Source organism: Mastigoproctus giganteus, chromosome 7 (genome assembly GCF_048544385.1).
Source record: "Mastigoproctus giganteus isolate SK-2022 chromosome 7, ASM4854438v1, whole genome shotgun sequence".
Taxonomy (NCBI): domain Eukaryota; kingdom Metazoa; phylum Arthropoda; class Arachnida; order Uropygi; family Thelyphonidae; genus Mastigoproctus; species Mastigoproctus giganteus.
This window is the reverse complement of record NC_143581.1, coordinates 78,472,847-78,493,383: the sequence shown is the minus strand read 5'-3', so window position 1 is coordinate 78,493,383 and position 20,537 is coordinate 78,472,847. Positions and strand designations below refer to the sequence as shown.

At 38.9% G+C, this 20,537-nt stretch overlaps 1 protein-coding gene across 3 annotated transcripts in view; it reads left to right on the top strand.

Moving 5' to 3' along the window:
- The window catches only part of Mnat9 (microtubule-associated Nat9), a 146,609-nt gene extending 126,366 nt beyond the window's left edge, over positions 1 to 20,243 (top strand). For all 3 annotated transcript variants that reach the window (XM_090376984.1, XM_090376983.1, XM_090376982.1), the window contains 2 exons: positions 5,303 to 5,397; positions 20,091 to 20,243. In XM_090376984.1, the coding sequence (XP_090233110.1) occupies positions 5,303 to 5,397; positions 20,091 to 20,210 (215 nt within the window). In that variant the 3' untranslated portion in view covers positions 20,211 to 20,243. The remainder of the gene's footprint in view (positions 1 to 5,302; positions 5,398 to 20,090) is intronic.
- Positions 20,244 to 20,537: the final 294 nt, after the last annotated feature.

The following is a 20,537-nucleotide window of genomic DNA, read 5'->3' as shown; positions in this document are numbered from 1 at the left end:
TTCAAATTTAGACTGTTGCATGGCCAGTCCAACACTGTAATGCCAGCATTTCTATGGTATGACTGCACCTTAAGGGAGAAAAATGGGGGAAAACATTGGTGTAAGTATGTTTTAAGCCTTGTGAGACAAGAAGACAAACTCATCATTAAATCTAAATAGCATAAAACTTACCAGTTTTGCTGTGTGGCAAGGTGCTGAGTCTTGCTGAAAATTGCAGTTTTGGATGTCTGTGGTGATCCCTAATAACGGGTTTCAGGCACTCCTCCAAGACAGCAGTGTCGGTTTCTGCATTCATCATTCCATTAATAAACTTAATTTGCCCCACCCCTTTGTTTGTTATGCATCCCCAGATTATCTGACAGACGGGGAACTTTACACTTGGTGTTATGCAGTCAGGATGGTATGCCTCCGATTTTCATCTTCTGACATATTTCCCATCAGAGCCATGCAGACTGAATTTTGATTCATCAGAAAAGATGGCGGTGTCCCATTCTTCTTTTGTCCATGAAACATGCATTTTAGTCCAAGCAAGTCGCTTCTTCCTCATTTGTTGGGTCAACAAAGGCTTCTTCTTGGGCTGATAGGCATGGAGACCACATTCTGAAAGTCTTTGGATAGTTTGTGCACTTGTTTCAACACCAGAGGCCATCTCAAGTTTTAGATCAGGAGCACTAGCATGGTGATTATGAAAGCATAGCCATTTCAAATATCGATCTTGGGAAGACGTAGTCACTCTTATGGCCCGATCCATGTCTTCCCTTCACATCATTGGTTTCGTACTTTAATTTCAGCACTCAGGATACTGTCGACTGGTGGCAGCCTGTTTTATCACTGATAGCATGCATAGAAAGCCCTTCCTGGGACAGAGCAACAGCTACACTTTTTTTTTCTTTCTTGGTGTCAAGCTTACACCTCTGCAAAACAGGATACTAATGAGTGTGTATACCCTTCCAGCGTTGTGTTTATAGAAACGGCTGATGCAATACCTTTGCTTTGCAACAAACAGAATGACTGTACTCAAACAATATCTTATACGTTTCACTACAAATGTTACTTTTTTTTTTTTTTTTTTTTTTAAGGTGATGCAGTTTTTGTCTGCCACTGTAGTAGTCTTGTATATCGAAAGTGCAAAGAAAATTTTTCGGCTATACCTTAAAATGAGTAACGTTGCTGTGAAGTTTACATATTTTGTTTTGAAAGCACCTGTGTTTGCAAAAGATACTTGGCTTTTCATTTATACTTAACATGAGCAGGCCAAAACTATAGGTGTACAAAATCTAAATTAATAACAAAAAGAACAAGTGATATTATATGTGCGACATAATAATATTCACTCGAGTCCTGCATTTTTTTCACCAGTGAGGTATCATGTTATGGTTTATCATGCTAAGTAAGTTTTAGGGCAAAAGCCTAATGCTACGACAGCTGTAGAACATTTTTGTATGGGTAGCTATGAGCAAACTAAGTTTTCCACGTATGTGGTAATCTCATTGTGGAGCCAGTTCACCACAAGGTATTATTAAATCCTTTATTGCATTTTTTTGTCTTTACACAAAGACCTGCAGAAGAAAACATAACAATATTACCCATCACAGTGTGAATAATCCTATCCAAAGGTTCACATATATTATTTGTCATTAACATGACATAATAATAGAAAGATGAGTAACAAAGGATGACAGCCTAATACATGGGAAACAACAATTAAGTAAGAGTTTAAAAGTCATTGTACATATTGGGCATAGTCTCTTTATATGTGGCTGTGAGCAAACTGGGTTTTCTATTTAGTGCATCTATCTCGTATTGGGGGTTGGTCACTTTCCCATGGGCACTACTTCAGTGGAGAATTATATTCCTTTTTATTTAAAGTAATTTCCACTACCTAGACCCAGCGAGGTTTAAATGTATTATGATGAAACATGATACATGTAATTAGGGTGCAATAATGTGTCTTCATTGCATTTTTATTTTCAGAAAAAACCATTTACCAAAATGTTAATAACCAAAAAGAACAGACAATATGCAACATAATATTCACTGAAGTCCTGCATTTTCTTCAGTGAGGTGGCAAGTATCAGTCAGCCAAGGATATCTACAGAATGGATTTAGTGAAATGATAAGCATTCATGGTTGAGTTGATCAAAGCTGCTTTTGTGGTACTTTTTTTTTTTTTTTTTTTTTTTTTTGAAAAATATTACAAGATCAAAATCCAGTTGTTGGATCAGATTTCACATCTGAGTTTGGATGAATCTTGTCTTAATGTGCAGAATGCTTAAAGTGCATTATGCACTTTAAACAAATAAAACTGCACCAATTGAGATGTATATTGCTATTTATTTGAGACATTGCAACATTTTAAAGAAAAAACAATATACTTCCTTGGAGCACTTTTTTTTTATCATTAAAAGTACATAGTACAATATCAGGAAAAAACTTGTAGTGAAGTACCTATATAAGATTGATGCATTCATGGCAAACCCATTTTGTCCATAGCTAGAGAGAGAGGATATTTGAAAGAGTTAGTCGGAGACAGTTTGTTGGATAATATAGAAAGAAAATTAATTGGCTTGTATATGTGACTTGTATAGCGGAGGCCCATTTTTGAATTGAAGTTGGAAGGAGCAGAGGTAGGCCGTGTTAGATATGGAGGCATGAATAAAGGAGGTTGGTTTGGTAGAAGAGGATGTTGGGGGAGATTGAAAGGCAAGATCCATGAGGCTAATCTCTGAGAAGGGAATATTTAAGACCTTTTTAGGAAATGAAGGTAACCTGTAAATTGCATAAGAGGCAGAGGCATTTTAAATGATTGGGATAGCTTTAGATCTGGTAGGGTATACATATTGTAAGATTCAATCTATATGCTGTCACAAAAAAAGAAAAAAGAAAAAAAAGAACTGTTAAAAGATAATTGGTTCAAGTACATTGCTTTCTTGAGAAGTTCATAAAGTTTAAACCTCCTTCAGTTGGTGAGCTATTATATCGGAGCATGAAAAGAAATTGCAAAACTTGCAATGGGTTATTAAAAAGTATAGTTCTTATGCAGGATATATTACTTGGAAGAAATAACATTTATTGTTTCAGATAGTATATGTGCAGTGTTGATTACGCATGATAGTGGGCACATTTCAATCCCTCATCACAGATCTTTAGTGGATGGAAAGGCCAACAGAATTAAATTGAAATTTACTTACATTGGAATAACCATTGCACATAGAACACTGCTGTACAAATTGGATCAGTATGGCATTAAGGGCAAGTTGCTGCTATGGATAAAGGGTTGGTTGAGTGGTAGAAGACAGAGAAAGGTTATCAATGAACACTGCTCTTTGTGGACTAATGTTATTAGTGGAATTCCCCATTGTTGTTTTTTATATTTATCAATGATATTATTGAGGGTATATCAAGCTTAATGTCCAAGTTTGCAGATGATACAATGGTTGGCAGGGTTGTTAATGACAGTATGCTATTGCAACAGGATCTAGAAAAGTTGTGGTAGGTGGGCTGAGAGGGGGTAGCTGAAGTTTAACATTGACAAATGCAAAGTACTATATATGGGTAGACGTAACTCTTGAGTAACATACCAACTGTGCAGTACTACAGTCGGGTAGTGGAGAATGAAAAAGACCTGTGGGTAATTGGGCAGCCAGATATGAAGTTTACTGAGCATTGCAGACAGGCTGCCAGAGCAGCTCATGGGGTCTTGTCAATGATGTACAGGAATTTTGATAGTAGGGATAAGGAGATGATCATCCCTTTGTATAAGGCAATGGTCAGGCCACACCTTGAGTACTGCTTACGGGGTCTGGAGGCCTCATTTTAGGAAGGATGTAGAGCTGCTGGAGTCGGAGCAGGGTAATGAGATTGTTGAGGGGAAGAGAGTTCTTCTTACCAAGAAATGCTTAAGTTCTGCAAATTGCAGCATCTGGAGACTAGGTACTTAATTGTGGTGTATAAGGGTTTGAGTGGACCCCCTGATGGGATTCTTCTCCATACTCAGATTATGCTGTTCAGGGGGCATATATTTAAATTCAGGAAAGACAGTTGCAGAATAGATGTGCAGAAATTTGCCTTTAGCCAATGGGTGGTTGATTGCTGGAACAAACTTCCATCTGTTGTTGTGGAAATGATAGCTTAAATAAATTCAAGGAAGAACTGGACAAACTTTTGGAGCAAATGAATAGGTGAAATGGGAAAGTTTGACAATTCATGGTGTATTCAATAGTAAAAAAAAGTGGGGGGACATGCTGTATGAAGTAATGAAATTTGTGGATATGGCGTACACATGGTAAGAATATACCCAGATCCTTGACATAACGTGGCCTCGACAATGCCCCCCCCCATACACACACTACTCGGACTCCCTCCAATCACTATCTGGTAGAGGTGGCAAGATTATACACTAGCTGATCCAGAAACCTCCTAAAGAGTTACCAATAGGTTCGGTCCAGTATACTAACTAGCGGCTGGCCTGCGAATACCATTTTAGAGCTGTACCCTCAAAATGTAAGGAAGGTTGGATCTCACCATGATGTTCACCATAACCTCAAAAGTCATCAGTCATACTGCATGATAGAAGAGATGGAGAAGGGTTGACCGGAACTTAGTTCTGGAGACTAAACATGGGTTCCACCACTTCAAGCCTCCAATAAGCAAAGTGGTGGCATTTCACCGGTTGATGATAGTAATCTACCACCTAGTGTTGCCTGGTAACACAGAGGGGTGGCATTCCTCCCATGTGGTGTAGGCGGCACACCTCGACCCCTGCTTACATTGGTTCACACCTGGGTGGTCACCCACAGTGTGCATGTGTGTGGAGGTTATACCCAGAGTTACTAACAGTGCCACCATCGTGAAGGTGCAAGCAGAGGATTTGGCTGTCACAGACCATGCGGACTTCGCCGAAATTGGGTCCACTTGTCTTGAATGTCATACGAATATCAGTTCCATTAGCGTTATAGACTCCCAGATAGCAAGTACAGCTTGTCTGTCATATCTGAGAGGACATCTGTGAAATCATGGACCAAATTAGATTTAATTGAACTCTGAATTATTTGGGGACTTGTGGCTACGGTTTCTGTCTTGTTACCTTTACTTTCCCCCCTCCCTGTTGTTTTAATTTATGTTAATTTTTATGTTAACTTTCGCTCTACCAAGCTACTGGCTTATGTTTTATTTTTTTTATAGGAATTATCTGTTTTATATATATATATATATATATATATATACACATTTTTGAATTGACTGACAAAGTTGTTGATTGCAGTTACTTAAAATGTTACATATCTACAAATTTTAATTTCAGGTGTAGAAGAACTTGGAATAACTACTTACACAGCTAAAATTAAAACTGAAAATACTATTAGTTCAAAAATGTTCACTGATCTTCTGTTTTTCGAGGTATGTCTCTAATTATACTTTTATGTATGTGTATTTATAAAATTTGTGTTTTAACCTTTTCTGGATTATCTATGTTTATATACATTTTCCAAGGTTGTTTCCACTATGTTTCAAATAATGCCTCAAAATATGTTACAGACTTCTCAGTAAGTGCTGCTATATCCTGTCAGTGTTTATAAGTAATTATAGACAGTTTATAATATATGGCAGCAGAAAAGCTGCCAAAGAAATGTGAAGTAAAATTTCGAAGATATACACAAGAATTTCCAAGTATTGTGAAGTCTGAAAAAGGTAATGTGTTTGCCTTTGTGCATGTGCTACTGTAGATGTGATTTTTCATTTCCAAATGGCAGGAAATACAATGTAAGCAGACATTTAAAAAAGCATAAGGACAGCACGAACAGGAAGCAATCAGTATAAAACAGAGGGGCTTCTGAATCACGTATATGTCTATGAAAACAATCCTAAATGGCCAAGCAAGCTGATAATTTCAGGAATGTTATCCTCACTTGTGCAAAAAGTCTGTCCTGTTTCTCTCTTCTGGCACAAATAAAGCAATTTGATTATTTCTTTTAAATGTGCGGGCGAGATTATATATGTGCAGGCACTGATTTTTTTTTTGTACTACTCTATAAGTAGCTTTATTGTCCTAATCACGCTTGTTATTTTAATTTAGTTGGAAATTTTGTAGTTTACTACTTAATATACACAGAACTATTGTTTCATTTGAATCTTGCCACCATTATTATAGTATAGTGTGATTGGTGGGGGGGGGATTGAAATTTTTAATTGTGGTAAATAGGTAGATCTAAAGTTCGAATCAATTAGAATGACGTTAGTTGGATAATTTTGTTACATGTTATAATTAACTTATAAATCCAAATCACTCGTTGGGCATATATCTTTGTGTTTAGCCAGGAATATAACTAATAACAATACTATTAGATTAATGTAGTATTGACAATTAATCTTATTAATTTTCCTTGTTAATCAATTGTATTCAAATGAAAATCATGCCCCAGACTAGAGCAGCTAAGCAATGGGCACAAAGTAGCAGGAGTGCTGTGGCTCGGGGGAGAACCATAGGAGATGATTTTCCAGTGAATTACAGCCTAAAAAAATGTGCAACTTATGAAATAGAAAGGATGCAAGAATGTTTGCTGAAGCTATCGAGGCAGTGTTAGTTGGGTCGGAAAACTGCAAGCTTGGGGGATTCACAGACTAAAAGATTAACAGTAGCCACAGGCAAAAGTGAAAGTGATTCTTGCACTGTTTCTATTAGAATGAACAGGAGCCAAGAAAGCAAGTTGCCGGGGATTTCATGAATTCATTGGAGTCATCGTGGAACAAGTAAATACGTGAGCAACGGGGATTTCATGAATTCATTGGAGTCATCGTGGAACAAGTAAATACGTGAGCTGTGTTAGGGTAACTAAGAGTAAGAACAAGTGCTGGTCAGAACATTAAAGGCTGATGTTGTTGGGATATCAGAGACATGGTTACACACAGATATAAGTGCAGAATTAGAATATGAGGAGTACAATGTTTACAGAAAGGATAGACAGAATAGGAAGGGAGGAGGGGTTATGCCATTAGTTAAGAAGCGCACGAAATCTAAGAGCATCCAATTGACACAGATGGACAGTGCAATGTTAAGTTAGCACTGTGAAAGCAAAAATGAGAGGAGTATGTTATAGGCCTAGTGACTTTGATGAGTACAACAAACAATTGTACAGAGAAATAGAATGAGCCACTAAATCAGAATGTCTTGTACTGGGGGTTTTTCACTTCCCAGATATTGTCTGGAACTTGTGGGTTGGTCACTAGCACACTAGCAAGGCTTTAGTGGATGATTGTTTTCTACAGCAGCATGTTCGAGAGGCAACCAGAGAGAGTAATACTCTTGATCTGATTAACAGCATTGATTATTGCATTAAGAATTTGCAGATAAAGGAAACACTACGTGGCAGGTCACAGTGTACTGATGTGGGATTTACTTAAACACGTAACTGCCTTCAAGGGTAAAGGGAAGGAATTTTGCTTTTGTAAAGCAGCTACAGTAATCTCAGACAGTTTTTCAATTCTATACAATGGTACCAACTGATGACGTTTCCAACATCAAATTCTAAATGGAAAGCATTCACGGAAGTAATCGTGGGAGCTACTAGGCTTTTTGATCCAACTAAGAAATACTGTTCAAGGTTTAGGCATAAATGGATGTCAGATGAACTAATGAGACTCATGGCAGAGAAGAAAAATGCATGGCATGCATATAAATTATCACAAGACACAGAAGCCTATGGTAGATATTAGCTGGTCTGTAATCAAGTCACAAAGGAGGTTAGGCAAGTAAAGGCAGATTATGAGAAATCTTTGGAAAAGGAGAAATAGCAAAGACTTCTTTACTTATATCAACTCTAGAAGGAAGGGGATTAATCAGATTGGTCCACTTGATATCGAAGGTTCGAGTGTTGATGATCCTGCTTAGATAGCTGACAAACTAAACAAGTATTTTGCATCTGCATTCATACATGAGGAGTTATTCATGGAGGGGAAAGCCAGAAGTTTATCATACTCTAACAGGGAGTTAAATGAGTTTGTAATAACTGAGAGCAAAGTGGAGAAGAAATTGTTGAAGTTAAACATAAGAAAGGCATCTGGGTGGATGGAATCTATCCAGTTATATTAAAGGAAGCGGTATAGGAAGTAAGCAAACCCTTAGTCATAATAAGGAGAGCATCCTTGGTCTCAGGGGAAGTACCCATGGACTGGAGATGTGCAAATGTATCCTCAATTCACAAAGGGGAATCAAAGCGTGAGTAACTACAGACCTGATAGTTTAACTTCTCTTCCGGGAAAAATAATGGAGTCACTGGTTAAAGAAGCACTGGAGGATCGTCTAGACAAGACTGCAGTAATAATTCAGATACAGCATGGCTTTGTTAAGGGGAAGTCGTGTCTCAATTTGATTGAATGATATGATGTGGTCACAAAGGAATTGGATGCAAAAAATCATTTTGATATTATATACTTGGATTTCAGGAAAGCTTTTGATACTGTTGCACATGAAAGGCAGGTTACCACAATGGATGAAAGGGTAGTTGAGTGGGAGATGACAGAGAGTGATAATCAATGGACACTGCTCTTCATGGAATAATGTTATTAGTGGAGTCCTCCAGGGTTTGGTGCTGGTCCCATTGTTGTTTTCTGAATTTATCAGTGATATTGGTGAAGGTATATCAGGTTTAATGTCCAAGTTTGCAGATGATACAAAGGTTGGCCTGGTTGTTAATTACAGTATGCTTCTGCAACAGGATCTAGAAAATGCGGGCATATTGGTTGAGAAGTGGCAACTGAAGTTTAATATTGACAAATGCAAAGTACTGCATATGGGTAGAAGTAACCGCAGAGAAACCTAATAACTGTGTGGTATTACACTAGGGTAGTGGAGAATGAAAAAGACCTGTGGGTGTGTAATTGTGCAGCCAGATATGAAGTTTTCTGAGCAGTGTAGACAGGCTGCCATAGCAAGTTATGGAGTCTTGTCAATGATATACAAGATTTTGCTAGTAGGGATAAGGAGGTGATTATCCCATTGTATTAGGCAGTGTTCATGCTGTACCTTGAGTGCTGTGTACAGGTCTGGAGGCCTAATTTTAGGAAGGATGTAGAGTTGCTAGAGTGAGTACAGAGAAGGACAAGAAGATTGGTGAGGGCAAATGAAGGGATCCTTTTACAAAGAGAGGCTTGAGTTCTGCAAATTGCAGCGTGTTGAGACTAGGCACCTGTGTGGTATTCTAATTGAGGTGTATAAGGCCTTGAATTGTTTGAGCTGGCTCAGTGCTGATGGGATTCTTCCTCTACTCAGATTATAAACCCAAGGGGACATAAATTCAAATTGAGGAAAAACAATTGTAGAATAGATGTGCAGAAATTTGCCTTTAACGAGCAGGTAGTTGAAACTTCCATATGTTGTTGTGGAAGTTGATAGCTTGAATATATTCAAGGATAAACTGGATAAACTTTGAGCAAATGGATGTGTGAAATGGGTTTTTTTTTTTTTTTTTTGTTGATGCTGTCCAAGCTTGCTTTCTTGCATCATATGCCTCTGCTAATGCTAGTATTAGCATTAGTAGAGGCATATGATGCAAGAAAGCAAGCTTATTCAGCATCAGCCAAAAAAAAAACAAAAAAAAAAAACACACCACTCCCATTTCACCCCTCCGTTCGCTCGAAATACCTGTCCAGTTGAACCTTAAATTTGTTTAGGCTATCAACTTCAACAACAAGTGATGGAAGTCGGTTCCACCAACCAACCACCCGCTGGCCAAAGGCAAATTTCCGCACATCTATCTGACATCCGTCCTTCCTCAATTTGAATTTATGCCCTCTGAGCAAGATGAAGAATCCCATTGGCATTGAGCATGCTCAAACCATTCAAAGCCTTATACACCTCTCTCAGATCACCTCGCCGGTGCCTAGTCTCCAGACTCTGTAATTTGCAAAACTTAAGCCTTTCTTCGTAAGAGCAAGCCTTTGTTCCATTCACTAATCTTGTTGCCCTTCTCTGTACCCATTCCAGCAGCTCTACGTCCTTCTTGAAATGTGGCCTCCAGACCTGTATACAGTACTCAAGATGTGGCCTAACCATTGCCTTATACAAGGGAATAATCACCTCCTTATCCCTGCTAGAAAAATTCCTGTATATCATTGACAAGACACCATGAGCTACTCTTGCAGCTCGTCTGCACTGCTCAGAGAACTTCATATCTGCCACAATTACCCCCTGGTCCTTTTCATTCTCCACCACTGTCAGTGTAGTACCGCAGAGTTGATACGTTGTTCTGGGGTTACTGTTTCCCATATGTAGTACTTTACATTTGTCAATGTTAAACTTCATTTGCCACCTCTCAGCCCATCTGTTCAACCTTTCCAGATCCTGTTGCAGCAGCATAGCGTCAGTGGTGTACTTAACAACCCTGCCAACCTTTGTATCATCTGCAAACTTGGACATTAAACTCGATATCCCATCATCAATATCATTCATAAACACCGAAAACAACAACGGACCCAACACTGAACCCTGAGGAACTCCACTAATAACATTACTCCACGTTGAGCAGTGTCCATTGATTACCACTCTCTGTCTTCTGCCACTCAACCATCCCCATAGCAGCAATTTGCCTCCAATGCCACACTGCTCCAATTTGTGTAGCAGTCTTCCATGTGCAACAGTATCAAAAGCCTTTCTAAGATCCAAATATATAATATCAAAGTTATTCCCTGCATCCATTTCTTTTGTGACTACATCATAGTATCCAATCAAATTGGTCAGGCAAGACCTGCCCTTAACAAAACCATGCTGCGTCTGAGCTATAACTGAATTCTTGTCTAGATGATCCTGCAGTGCTTCTTTAACCAGTGCCTCCATTAATTTACCTGGAACAGAAGTTAAACTAACAGGTCTATAATTACTTGTGTCAGCCTTTGATCCTCCTTTGTGAATTGGGGTTATATTTGCACATCTCCAGTCTATGGGTACCTCCCCTGAGTCCAAAGTAGCTCTCATAATTATGGCTAGGGGTTTGCTTACTTCCTTTGCTGCCTCCTTTAATATAACTGGATAGATCCCATCCACCCCAGGTGCCTTTTTTATGTTTATCCTCAACAATCTCTCCTCCACTTTCTTCTCAGTTATTACAAAATCATCCAGCTCACTGCCAATGTTTACTTTACCTACATCATTCTCCTTCCTGAATAACTCCTCATGCGTGAATGTAGATGCAAAATACTCGTTTAGATTGTTAGCCACCTGAGCAGGATCCTCAACTCTTGAACCATCAATATCCAGTGGACCAATCTGATTCATCCCTTTCCTTCTTGAGTTTAAATAGGTAAAGAACTCCTTTCTGTTTTTCTTTGCATCCTTTGCCAAGGATTTTTCGTAGTCTGCCTTTGCCTGCCTAATCTCCTTTGTGACTTGGTTACAGACCAACTTATATCTATCATAGGCTTCCATGTCACACATTAATTTGTATGTATCCCATGCATTTTTCTTCTCTGCCACGTCTCATTAGTTCATCTGACAACCATTTAGGCCTAAACCTTGAACAATATTTCTTAGTTGGTATGTAAAGCCTGGTAGCCTCCAAGATTAGTTCCTTGAATGCTTCCCATTTTGAGTTTGCTGTTGGTAACATCATCAGTTGGTCCCACTGTATAGAATTTAAATATTGTCTCAGACCATCATAGTCGCCTTTACGAAAACAAAAACCCTTCCCTTTACCTCTGATGGTAGTTACCGCCTTGAGTAAATCCCACTTCAACACACTGTGATCACTGCCACCTAGTGGTTCATTTATCTGCAGATTCTTAATGCATGAAGAATCACTAATGATAATCAGATCAAGAGTATTGCTCTCTCTTGTTGCCTCACGAACATGCTGATGTAGAAAACAATCATCCAATAATCCACAAAAGCCTTGCTAGTGTGCAAGTGACCAACCCACAAATTCCAGTCAATATCTGGGAAATTAAAATCCCCCATTATAAGACTCTCTGATTTACTGGCCCACTCTATTTCCCTGTACAATATCTTATCTTATTATACTCATCAGAGTCATTAGGCCTATAGCACACTCCTACTCTCAGTTTTGATTTCCCTATGCTTATGTCACACCAAACTGACTCGACACTGCCCTGTCCATCGATGTCGACTGGCTTCACTTCCTTGGACTTTATGTGTTTCTTAACTAATAGCATAACCCCTCCTCCCCTCCTGTCCTGTCTATCCTTTCTATACACATTGTATTCCCCAAATTCCAGTTCCGCATTCCTTATATCTGTGTGACACCACGTCTCTGATATCCCAACAATATCTGCCTTTGATGTTTTGAGCAATACCTGAAATTCATCAAATTTATTTACCAAACTCCTAGCATTGGTGTACACGCAGGTATACATGCACCTGTTTCTATTCTTGGCTACCCTAACACAACCCATGTGTTTACTTGTACCGCCATGACTCCCAGCAGTCTCTGAAATATCCTGCATCTTGTTTTTCAGGCTTCTGCTCATTTCAATAGAAGCAGTGCAAGAATCACTTCCACCTCTGCCAGTGGCTACTGTTAATCTATTAGTCCTTGTATCCCCCCCAACTAGCAGTTTTCCGACCCACCTAACTCTGCCTCGACAGCATCAGCAAAAATTCTTGCACCCTCTCTATTTAATTGTATCCCATCCCTGTAGAAGCAATCTCTCCTGTTAACAAGTACAGTCCAGGCTGAAAAAAATTCTACCCCTTGAGCCTTGCACAATCCCTCCAGGGCCGAATTGATCGACAAGGCTCTCATCATATACTCCCTCCTATCGTGTCTGGGCAGAATTGCAGACACTTTCAAATTCAACCCTAATTCACGGCTTTTTTTTCAACAGTGACCTGTACTTGCTAAGTAATTCCGCTGGTCTCCTACTCTTAATATCATTAGTGCCAACGTGTACAACTATATCGCCTTTTGTGCCCTTAAAAGATGATATCCGCTCTACAACGTCATCAACCTTTGCCCCTGGCAGACATACCCTGGTCCTATTCCACCTATCCTTTTTGCAAAAGCATGTTCCCCTCTTCCCTGACAATAGAGTCACCAACAACTACTAGTTCCTGTGGGACCAGCGCATTCTGCCTCTGTGTTGCCTGATGACCAAGTGCAAGCTCTGGCATTGATGTGGGCGGCTGAGAGCCTGATGGGCCCCTCAATTTATTTCCTTCGAGGGCATCCACCCTGTCCTTCAAGCTGTCATAAAGGCCCATAACAATGCTGACTTTTCGCCTCATTTCCTTGCACTCATTACATCGTGCACACACAAAGACATCCCCCTTGGCAGTATCATGTCCCGTACCCGATTGCTCCGCAAACATCAAGCAAACAGTGCATTTTAAAAGACTGTGATTCAGAGGGGCAACTGCCCCCCTCAGTTCTCCCTGAACCACAGCACTCCCATTAGCTTGAGCCTTTTCAAAACAAAATTAAATCCTTAAGTTATATCCCAAACAGTTATAATGCTTTATATTTATTTTTTCGGTATCTAGTGTTTTCTACGAGTTCCCTTTATATAACTTCCGTATCACGTGTACCACTATAGTTATGTATTAATTATTTGTTACGATTAAGTCGTTATATATATATATATATATATATATATATATATATAGAGTTAAAAGTACAATTTAATTGACAATAAAGTTTATCAAGATTAATAGATTTACTGATTAATTGATAATATTATATTATGCACTATACTACACTAAGGTTATGCTATCGTGTAAAAATGGCGGGAATTCACGAACGGTACTTCTACGGACTCGTAAGTATTGATTAGCTTCCAAATCTCGCTATCTCAATTTAGAATAAACTAAGGATCCTGACTAGGTCTATAATCTACTTATAGAAGATAATTTAATATAACAATTAGTATCGGTAACGGTTGATACCGTTACCGATACTAAGTAATGCCTACAAAATCTCTGTCTAAGTTCAACTTTAAACTAAGTATCGTAACTAGGAATATAAAGCTACTCTAGAAATAAGTTAATACAAAGGGTACTAGGAAAGTTTTGCAATATGATGCAACAATAAATCACAGGAAGCTGCTTGTTGCTGCATGTTGAGACATGTTCATACGTGCATAGTAGCCACCGCGCCAAGTCGATGGGCTCAGTTATTCTTTAGTAGTGAGAGTGTAAAGTGCGTGCGATGGCATCGTGGTCACGAAATGAGATAAGGACAGTTTTGCGGTATAATTTCGTGCGTGGTTTAACCATAGACCAGTGCTTAGAAGAAATGACTCTTGCACTAGATGATGATTGTCCACATCGTACAACGATATTCAGGTGGTATAGAGAATTCCAAAGGGGAAATTTCACTCTGGAGGATTCTGAGAGGCCGGGAAGGCCACGAACGTCAGTTACGGAGGAAAACGTTACTGCTGTGAGGAAAATGCTTGACGAAAACAGGCGAGTGACCTACCAACAGATAGAGGATACTTTGGGCCTAAATGCACCAGCAATTCGTTCGATTCTGCAAGATCATTTGCACGTGAAGAAACTTTGTTCTCTCTGGGTGCCGCATCAGCTGACTGAAGAGCAGATGGCACGACGTGTGACTTGGTGCCGGGAGATGTTAAAAAAGTTTGATAAGGGACAATCTCGGTATGTGAACAACATTGTGACAGGTGACGAGACTTGGCTGTACTATTACGATCTGCCGACCAAGGCTCAAAACAAAGTTTGGGTCTTTGATGATGACGACACACCCGTAATTGTCAGAAAATCCCGATCTGTAAAGAAGAAAATGATAGCTGTATTTTTCAAATCGAGTGGAATTGTGGAACGTGTCGTTTTGGACACGCAGAAGACAGTCACAGCTAAGTGGTATACTGAACAATGCCTGCCTAAAGTCATTGGATCTATGAAGAACCTGCGGCCAAAGTCAAGAATGGACACCTGGTACCTCCATCACGATAATGCTGCAGCTCACCGCGCCAAAGCCTGCACCAAATATTTGACCACGACAGGACTGAAACTTCTCGAGCACCCTCCCTACAGCCCAGACCTTGCTCCCTGCGACTTTGCACTGTTCTCGCATGTGAAAATGAAGCTAAAAGGGAGGCGGTTTTCCAGTGATAAGGACCTTCTACGGGCTTGGGACAACGAGTGTGCTTTACTCCCTAGTGAAACTTGGCAGAACTGGTTTAAAGATTGGTTTCGGAGAATGGAGAGGTGTATTGAACATAGAGGAAATTACTTTGAAAAAATTAAATAAACAAAGCTGTATTGCAAAACTTTCCTAGTACCCTTTGTATGACAATTTAAGCTAATAAATCAGAAAATAAATCAGGAAAAACTTCTCTGTTCCAAGAGCGTCAAAGAGCTTCGTCCGCACAGGCTACCCTCGTACCCAGAGTTTTATGCCAACGTTTGAAAATTTGAACATAGCTCTTCAAATCCCTTGTACATCATCCTGGTATTGAGGTTGTTACTCCTAAAGATGTTGAAGAATGTTATGTGCTATTTATTTTAACAACATTTATCAAATCTGACTCTTCCATTTTGTAAACTGATTACTACAGCAGACTAAACCAGAAAAGATTCTGATTTATTATTATTAGCCATAGGGTGCACGAAAGCCTTAGGCTTATGCTACACCAGCCAAAAAAAAAAAATCCCCATTTACCCCGAGAGAGTCAAAAGTAGAAAGGAATCACCAAGAAACAGAAGAATAATGATATCCAGCTCCCTGGGTGTGCCAAGCCCATACTCACCAGATGTGAGCCGCTATTACCCAAAAAACCACATACTACCACCTTAAATGATCCCCATGTGCCAATTCTACCTCCTTTAACTGGGTGTCAAACACAGTCTTTCAGGAGTTTCCTAATTTGGGGTCTTACAAAAACTCCTTCCTTAAGTTTGGCATGTGTTAAATTAGCATTATTAGAGGCATACGATGCAAGAAAGCAAGCTTATGCAGCATCAGCCAAAAAAAAAAAAAAAACCCTCCCATTTCATCCCTCCCTCCATTCGAAATGCCTGTCCAGCTCAGCCTTAAATTTATTTAGGCTATTAGCTTCCACAGCAAAAGATCGAAGCCTGTTCAACTACCCGCTGGCTAAAGGCAAATTTCCACACATCTATACTACACTATCTTTCCTCAATTTGAAACTGTGCCCCCCCTCAGGTTCTTAGTCTGAGCAAGAGGAAGAATCCCATCAGCATTCAGCTTGCTCAACCCATTCAAGGCCTTATATAACTCAATCAGATTACCTCGCAGGTGCCTACTCTCCAGGTGCTGCAATTTGCAGAACTTAAGCCTCTCTTGGTAAGAGGATCCCTTCATTCCCCTCACCAATCTTGTTGCCCTTCTCTGTACACGCTCAAGTAAATCTAAATCCTTCCTAAAATGAAGCCTCCAGACCTGTACGCAGTACTCAAGGCGTGGCCTGACCATTGCCTTATACATAGAGATAATCACCTCCTTTTCCCTGCTAGCAAAATTCCTATATATCATTGACAAAACCCCATGACCTGCCCTGGCAGCCTATCTGCATTGCTCAGAAAACTTCATATTTGACTGCACAGTTACTCCCAGGTCTTTTTCATTTTCTACCACTTTAAGTGTAGTACCACACAGTTGGTACGTTTCTCTGGGGTTACTTCTACCCATATGCAGTACTTTGCATTTGTCAAGGTTAAACTTCAGTTGCCACTTCTTAGCCCATCTGCCCAAATTATCTAGATCCTGTTGCAGTAGCACACTGCCATTACTGTCATTAACAAACCTGCCAACCTTTGTATCATCTGCAAACTTTGACATAAAGCCTGATATACCTTCATCAATATCATTGATAAATATACAAAACAACAGTGGACCTAACACTGAACCCTGTGGGACTCCACTAATAACATTAGTCCAAGAAGAGCAGCACCCATTGATTACCACCCTCTGTCTTCTCCCACTTAACCATCCTTTTATCCATTGTAGCAACTTACCCTTAATAGCATTCTGCTCCAATTTGTACAATAGTCTTCCATGCGCAACAGTGTCAAAAGCTTTCCTGAAATCCAAATATATGATAACAAAATTATTTTTTGCATCCAGTTCCTTTGTAACCACATCATAATATCCTATCAAATTTGTCAGACAAGACTTTCCCTTAACAAACCCATGCTGTGTCTGAATTATTGCTGCAGTCTTGTCTAGATGATCCTGCAATGCATCTTTAACCAGTGACTCCATTATTTTACCTGGAACAGAAGTTAAACTAACTGGTCTGTAATTAGTCATGTCACCCTTCGATCCCCCTTTGTGAATTGGGGATACATTTGCACATCTCCAGTCAGTCGGAACCTCCTCCTGAGTCCAAGGACACTCTCATAATTATGGCTAAGGGTTTGCTTAGTTGCTTTGCCGCCTCCTTTAATATAACTAGATAGATCCCCATCCACCCCAGGTGCTTTTCTTATGTTTAACTTCAACAATTTCTCCTCCACTTTGCTTTCAGTTATTACAAAATCATTAAGTGTCCTGCTACAATTTGATAACCTTCTGCCATTTTCAAACCTTAATAATTCCTCATGTGTGAATGTAGATGCAGAATACTCATTCAGTTTGTTTGCTATCTGAGCAGGATCATCAACAGTCGAACCATCGATGTCAAGTGGACCAATCAGATTCATCCCCTTCCTTTTAGAGTTTATATAAGTAAAGAAATCCTTGCTGTTTTTCTTAGCATCTTTTGCCATCGCCTGCCTTACTCCCTCGGGTTGCCTCTCAAACATGTTGCTGTAGAAAACAGTCATCCAATAAATCCACAAAAGTCTTGCTAGTGTGTGGCGACCAACACACAAGTTCCACTCAATATCGGGAAAGTTAAAATCTCCCATAATAAGACATTCTTATTTACTGGCCCACTATTTCTCTGCACAATTGCTCATTATACTCTTCAGATTCATTAGGCCTATAACACACACCTACTACTCTCGTTTTTCCTTTTCCAGTGCTTATTTTCACACCAAACAGATTGAGCACTGCATTGCCCACCAACATCAATTAGATGCACTTCCTTAGATTTTGTGTTTCTAACAGCATAATCTCTCCTCCCTTCCTTTCCTGGCTATACTTCCTATACACATTCTGCACTGCCTATATCTGTGTGACACCACGTCTTTGATATCCCAACAATATCTGCCTTTGCTGTCTTCACTAGCACTTCAAGCTCATAAGATTTATTAACCATAATACTCCTAGCATTGGTGTACATGCACCTGCTCCTAGCGACCCTAACACAGCCCATGTATTTACTAAAAATTCTACCCCTTGAGCCTTGCACAATCTCTCCAGGGCCGAATTGATCTACAAGGCTCTCATCATATACTCTCTCCTATCGTGTCTGGGCAGAATTGCAGACACTTTCACATTCAACCCTAACTCGCGACTTTTTTTCAACATTGACTTGTACTTGTTGAGTAAATGTGCAGATGTCTTACTCTTAATGTCATTAGTTCCAACGTGTACAACATCACCTTTTGTGCCCTGAAAATATGATATCTGCTCTACAACGTTGTCATCTTTTCCCCCGGCAGACATATCCTGGTCCGGTTCCACCTATCCTACTAGACAGCAGGGCAATATTTATGAACAAAACATTGATTTAACATTTCAGAAGAGGACAAAGTCTGCCCAATATCTTTCTTGAAGCAATAAAAATCAGTTTGATTTCTAATATAATATCCAAACAGAAATCTATAGACAGAAAATGTTAGTAAAGCTAATGTTTTAGAGCATATTATGCTGGTAGTCATCTGGCTGTATAAAATGTGTTTTCCTAGTGAAGTTTAATTTCTAATGTACTGTGGACTGTAAAAAATCTGCTTTTTCTGAAAAAATCTGGTTTCCTCCTGATTTTTGTAGTGAACTGATGCTTTTTGGAAGAGCTCTGCAATTTTTCAGCTGCCTTGGCCCAAAATTCTCATTTTCCCTCCTACTTAAAAATGCCTTATCTCCAGCTTTTTGAAAGTCAAAAGTTAGCAGCTATGTAATTATTATTAAATAACAGTAAACTACAAGACATCAGTGAAAAGGAGTAACTTTCAATTTATTTCAGATTTATTGAATTTTATTCAATTTGTGTGAAGGTTTTATTGACTTTCTTGGAATATTTTTATTTGTCTGGTGCTAGAATAGCAAAAACACTGGTTAAGTTGGAAGAGTTAGGCATGAACTTAAAAATGCTACTAATGTCTGGTCAACTGAAACGTGCATAAGCATTTAATAAGAATCAACAAAAGACAGCTATATATGGGGGTGAATTGCTAGTATAGATAAAAGTGATAATTTTTATAATGGCTCTATCACATATTTTTTTTTTTTTTTTTTCATGTTGCCTTAGTTCTTACATGTTGGTCGACACCAGACCAAAGGAAAATATATTCTCCAGTAATTTCTTCACCTCTCCCTTTCTTCTTTGTTTCAGTTAAGACTGCCACATCCAATTTATATTTTTCCAATTCCAATAAAACTTCATCTTGTTTTGTGCTAACTCCTTGTACATTCCAGCAGCCAAAATTCAAAATCCTTTTCCATTTGCCAGTTCGATTACTATTTGTCTGTCCTATTTTTTCTCTGTTAGGTCTTTTATCATTGAAAGAATGTTTTATGATGAATGGAGAGCTGGCCCACTGCATTTATAAGATACCCTGGAGGTCCAGGGTATCTTTTTTTCATCTGGTCTCTACCTACAAACCTTTCTGGCTTGGGCGGCCCTACCTGTAGCAAGCTACCATCAAGCATAGCTCTGTAGATCATTGATACATGCAAGCCCCACCACAATATGGTAAATATACTATTGTTGGTACCAATATGTGCAGTATCAACTTTTAAAAAATAAGTTGATTATTGTTTCTCTATGCATATTCCCAAACATTTGTATTATTCAAACCCGTACTGTAAATTTTATTTGCAGTAGTTTTGTGATATGTGCTCCTTTCCCTGTTAGTATGCCAATTGTTATATTATTGGAAAAAAATGTAAGTACATATTGGTGGAGTGTATATACACACTCCACTGATGCATTTAATTTTTTAATATATATATATATTTATTTTTAAGCTGCTTTTTGACAGATTTATATTATAGGTTTCGAGAAGTGGAATCTTCCAAGAAATTACCTTAATGTGTGATGTAACTGCAAGCTGGAAACATTGGCTAATGTCTTCTACTGAAGGTTATAGACTAGAAATGTATGAGAGGCCATAGGACTTCAGTATACTTTTACTGTATATAATATATACACACGCCATATTTCTGAATAAATAGTTTCAGATTTAGAGAAGAATTTCAAGGTTTTATGACAGTTTGTGCATTGAAAATAAACAGTAATTTCTGTATGTATTCTTGTTTGTAAAAGGGGAAAAAAAGTTTTCTTTTTGATTTAAAGTATAATTCACAAGTCAGAAGGAATTAGAGATTCTTGTATTTAAACATCACAGTAAAATAGGTATAAAATTCATGACTATCTATATAAATTTAGATGATTTAGAGTTAAAATAATGCATTAAATCACTATAAATGTCCACCATCTGC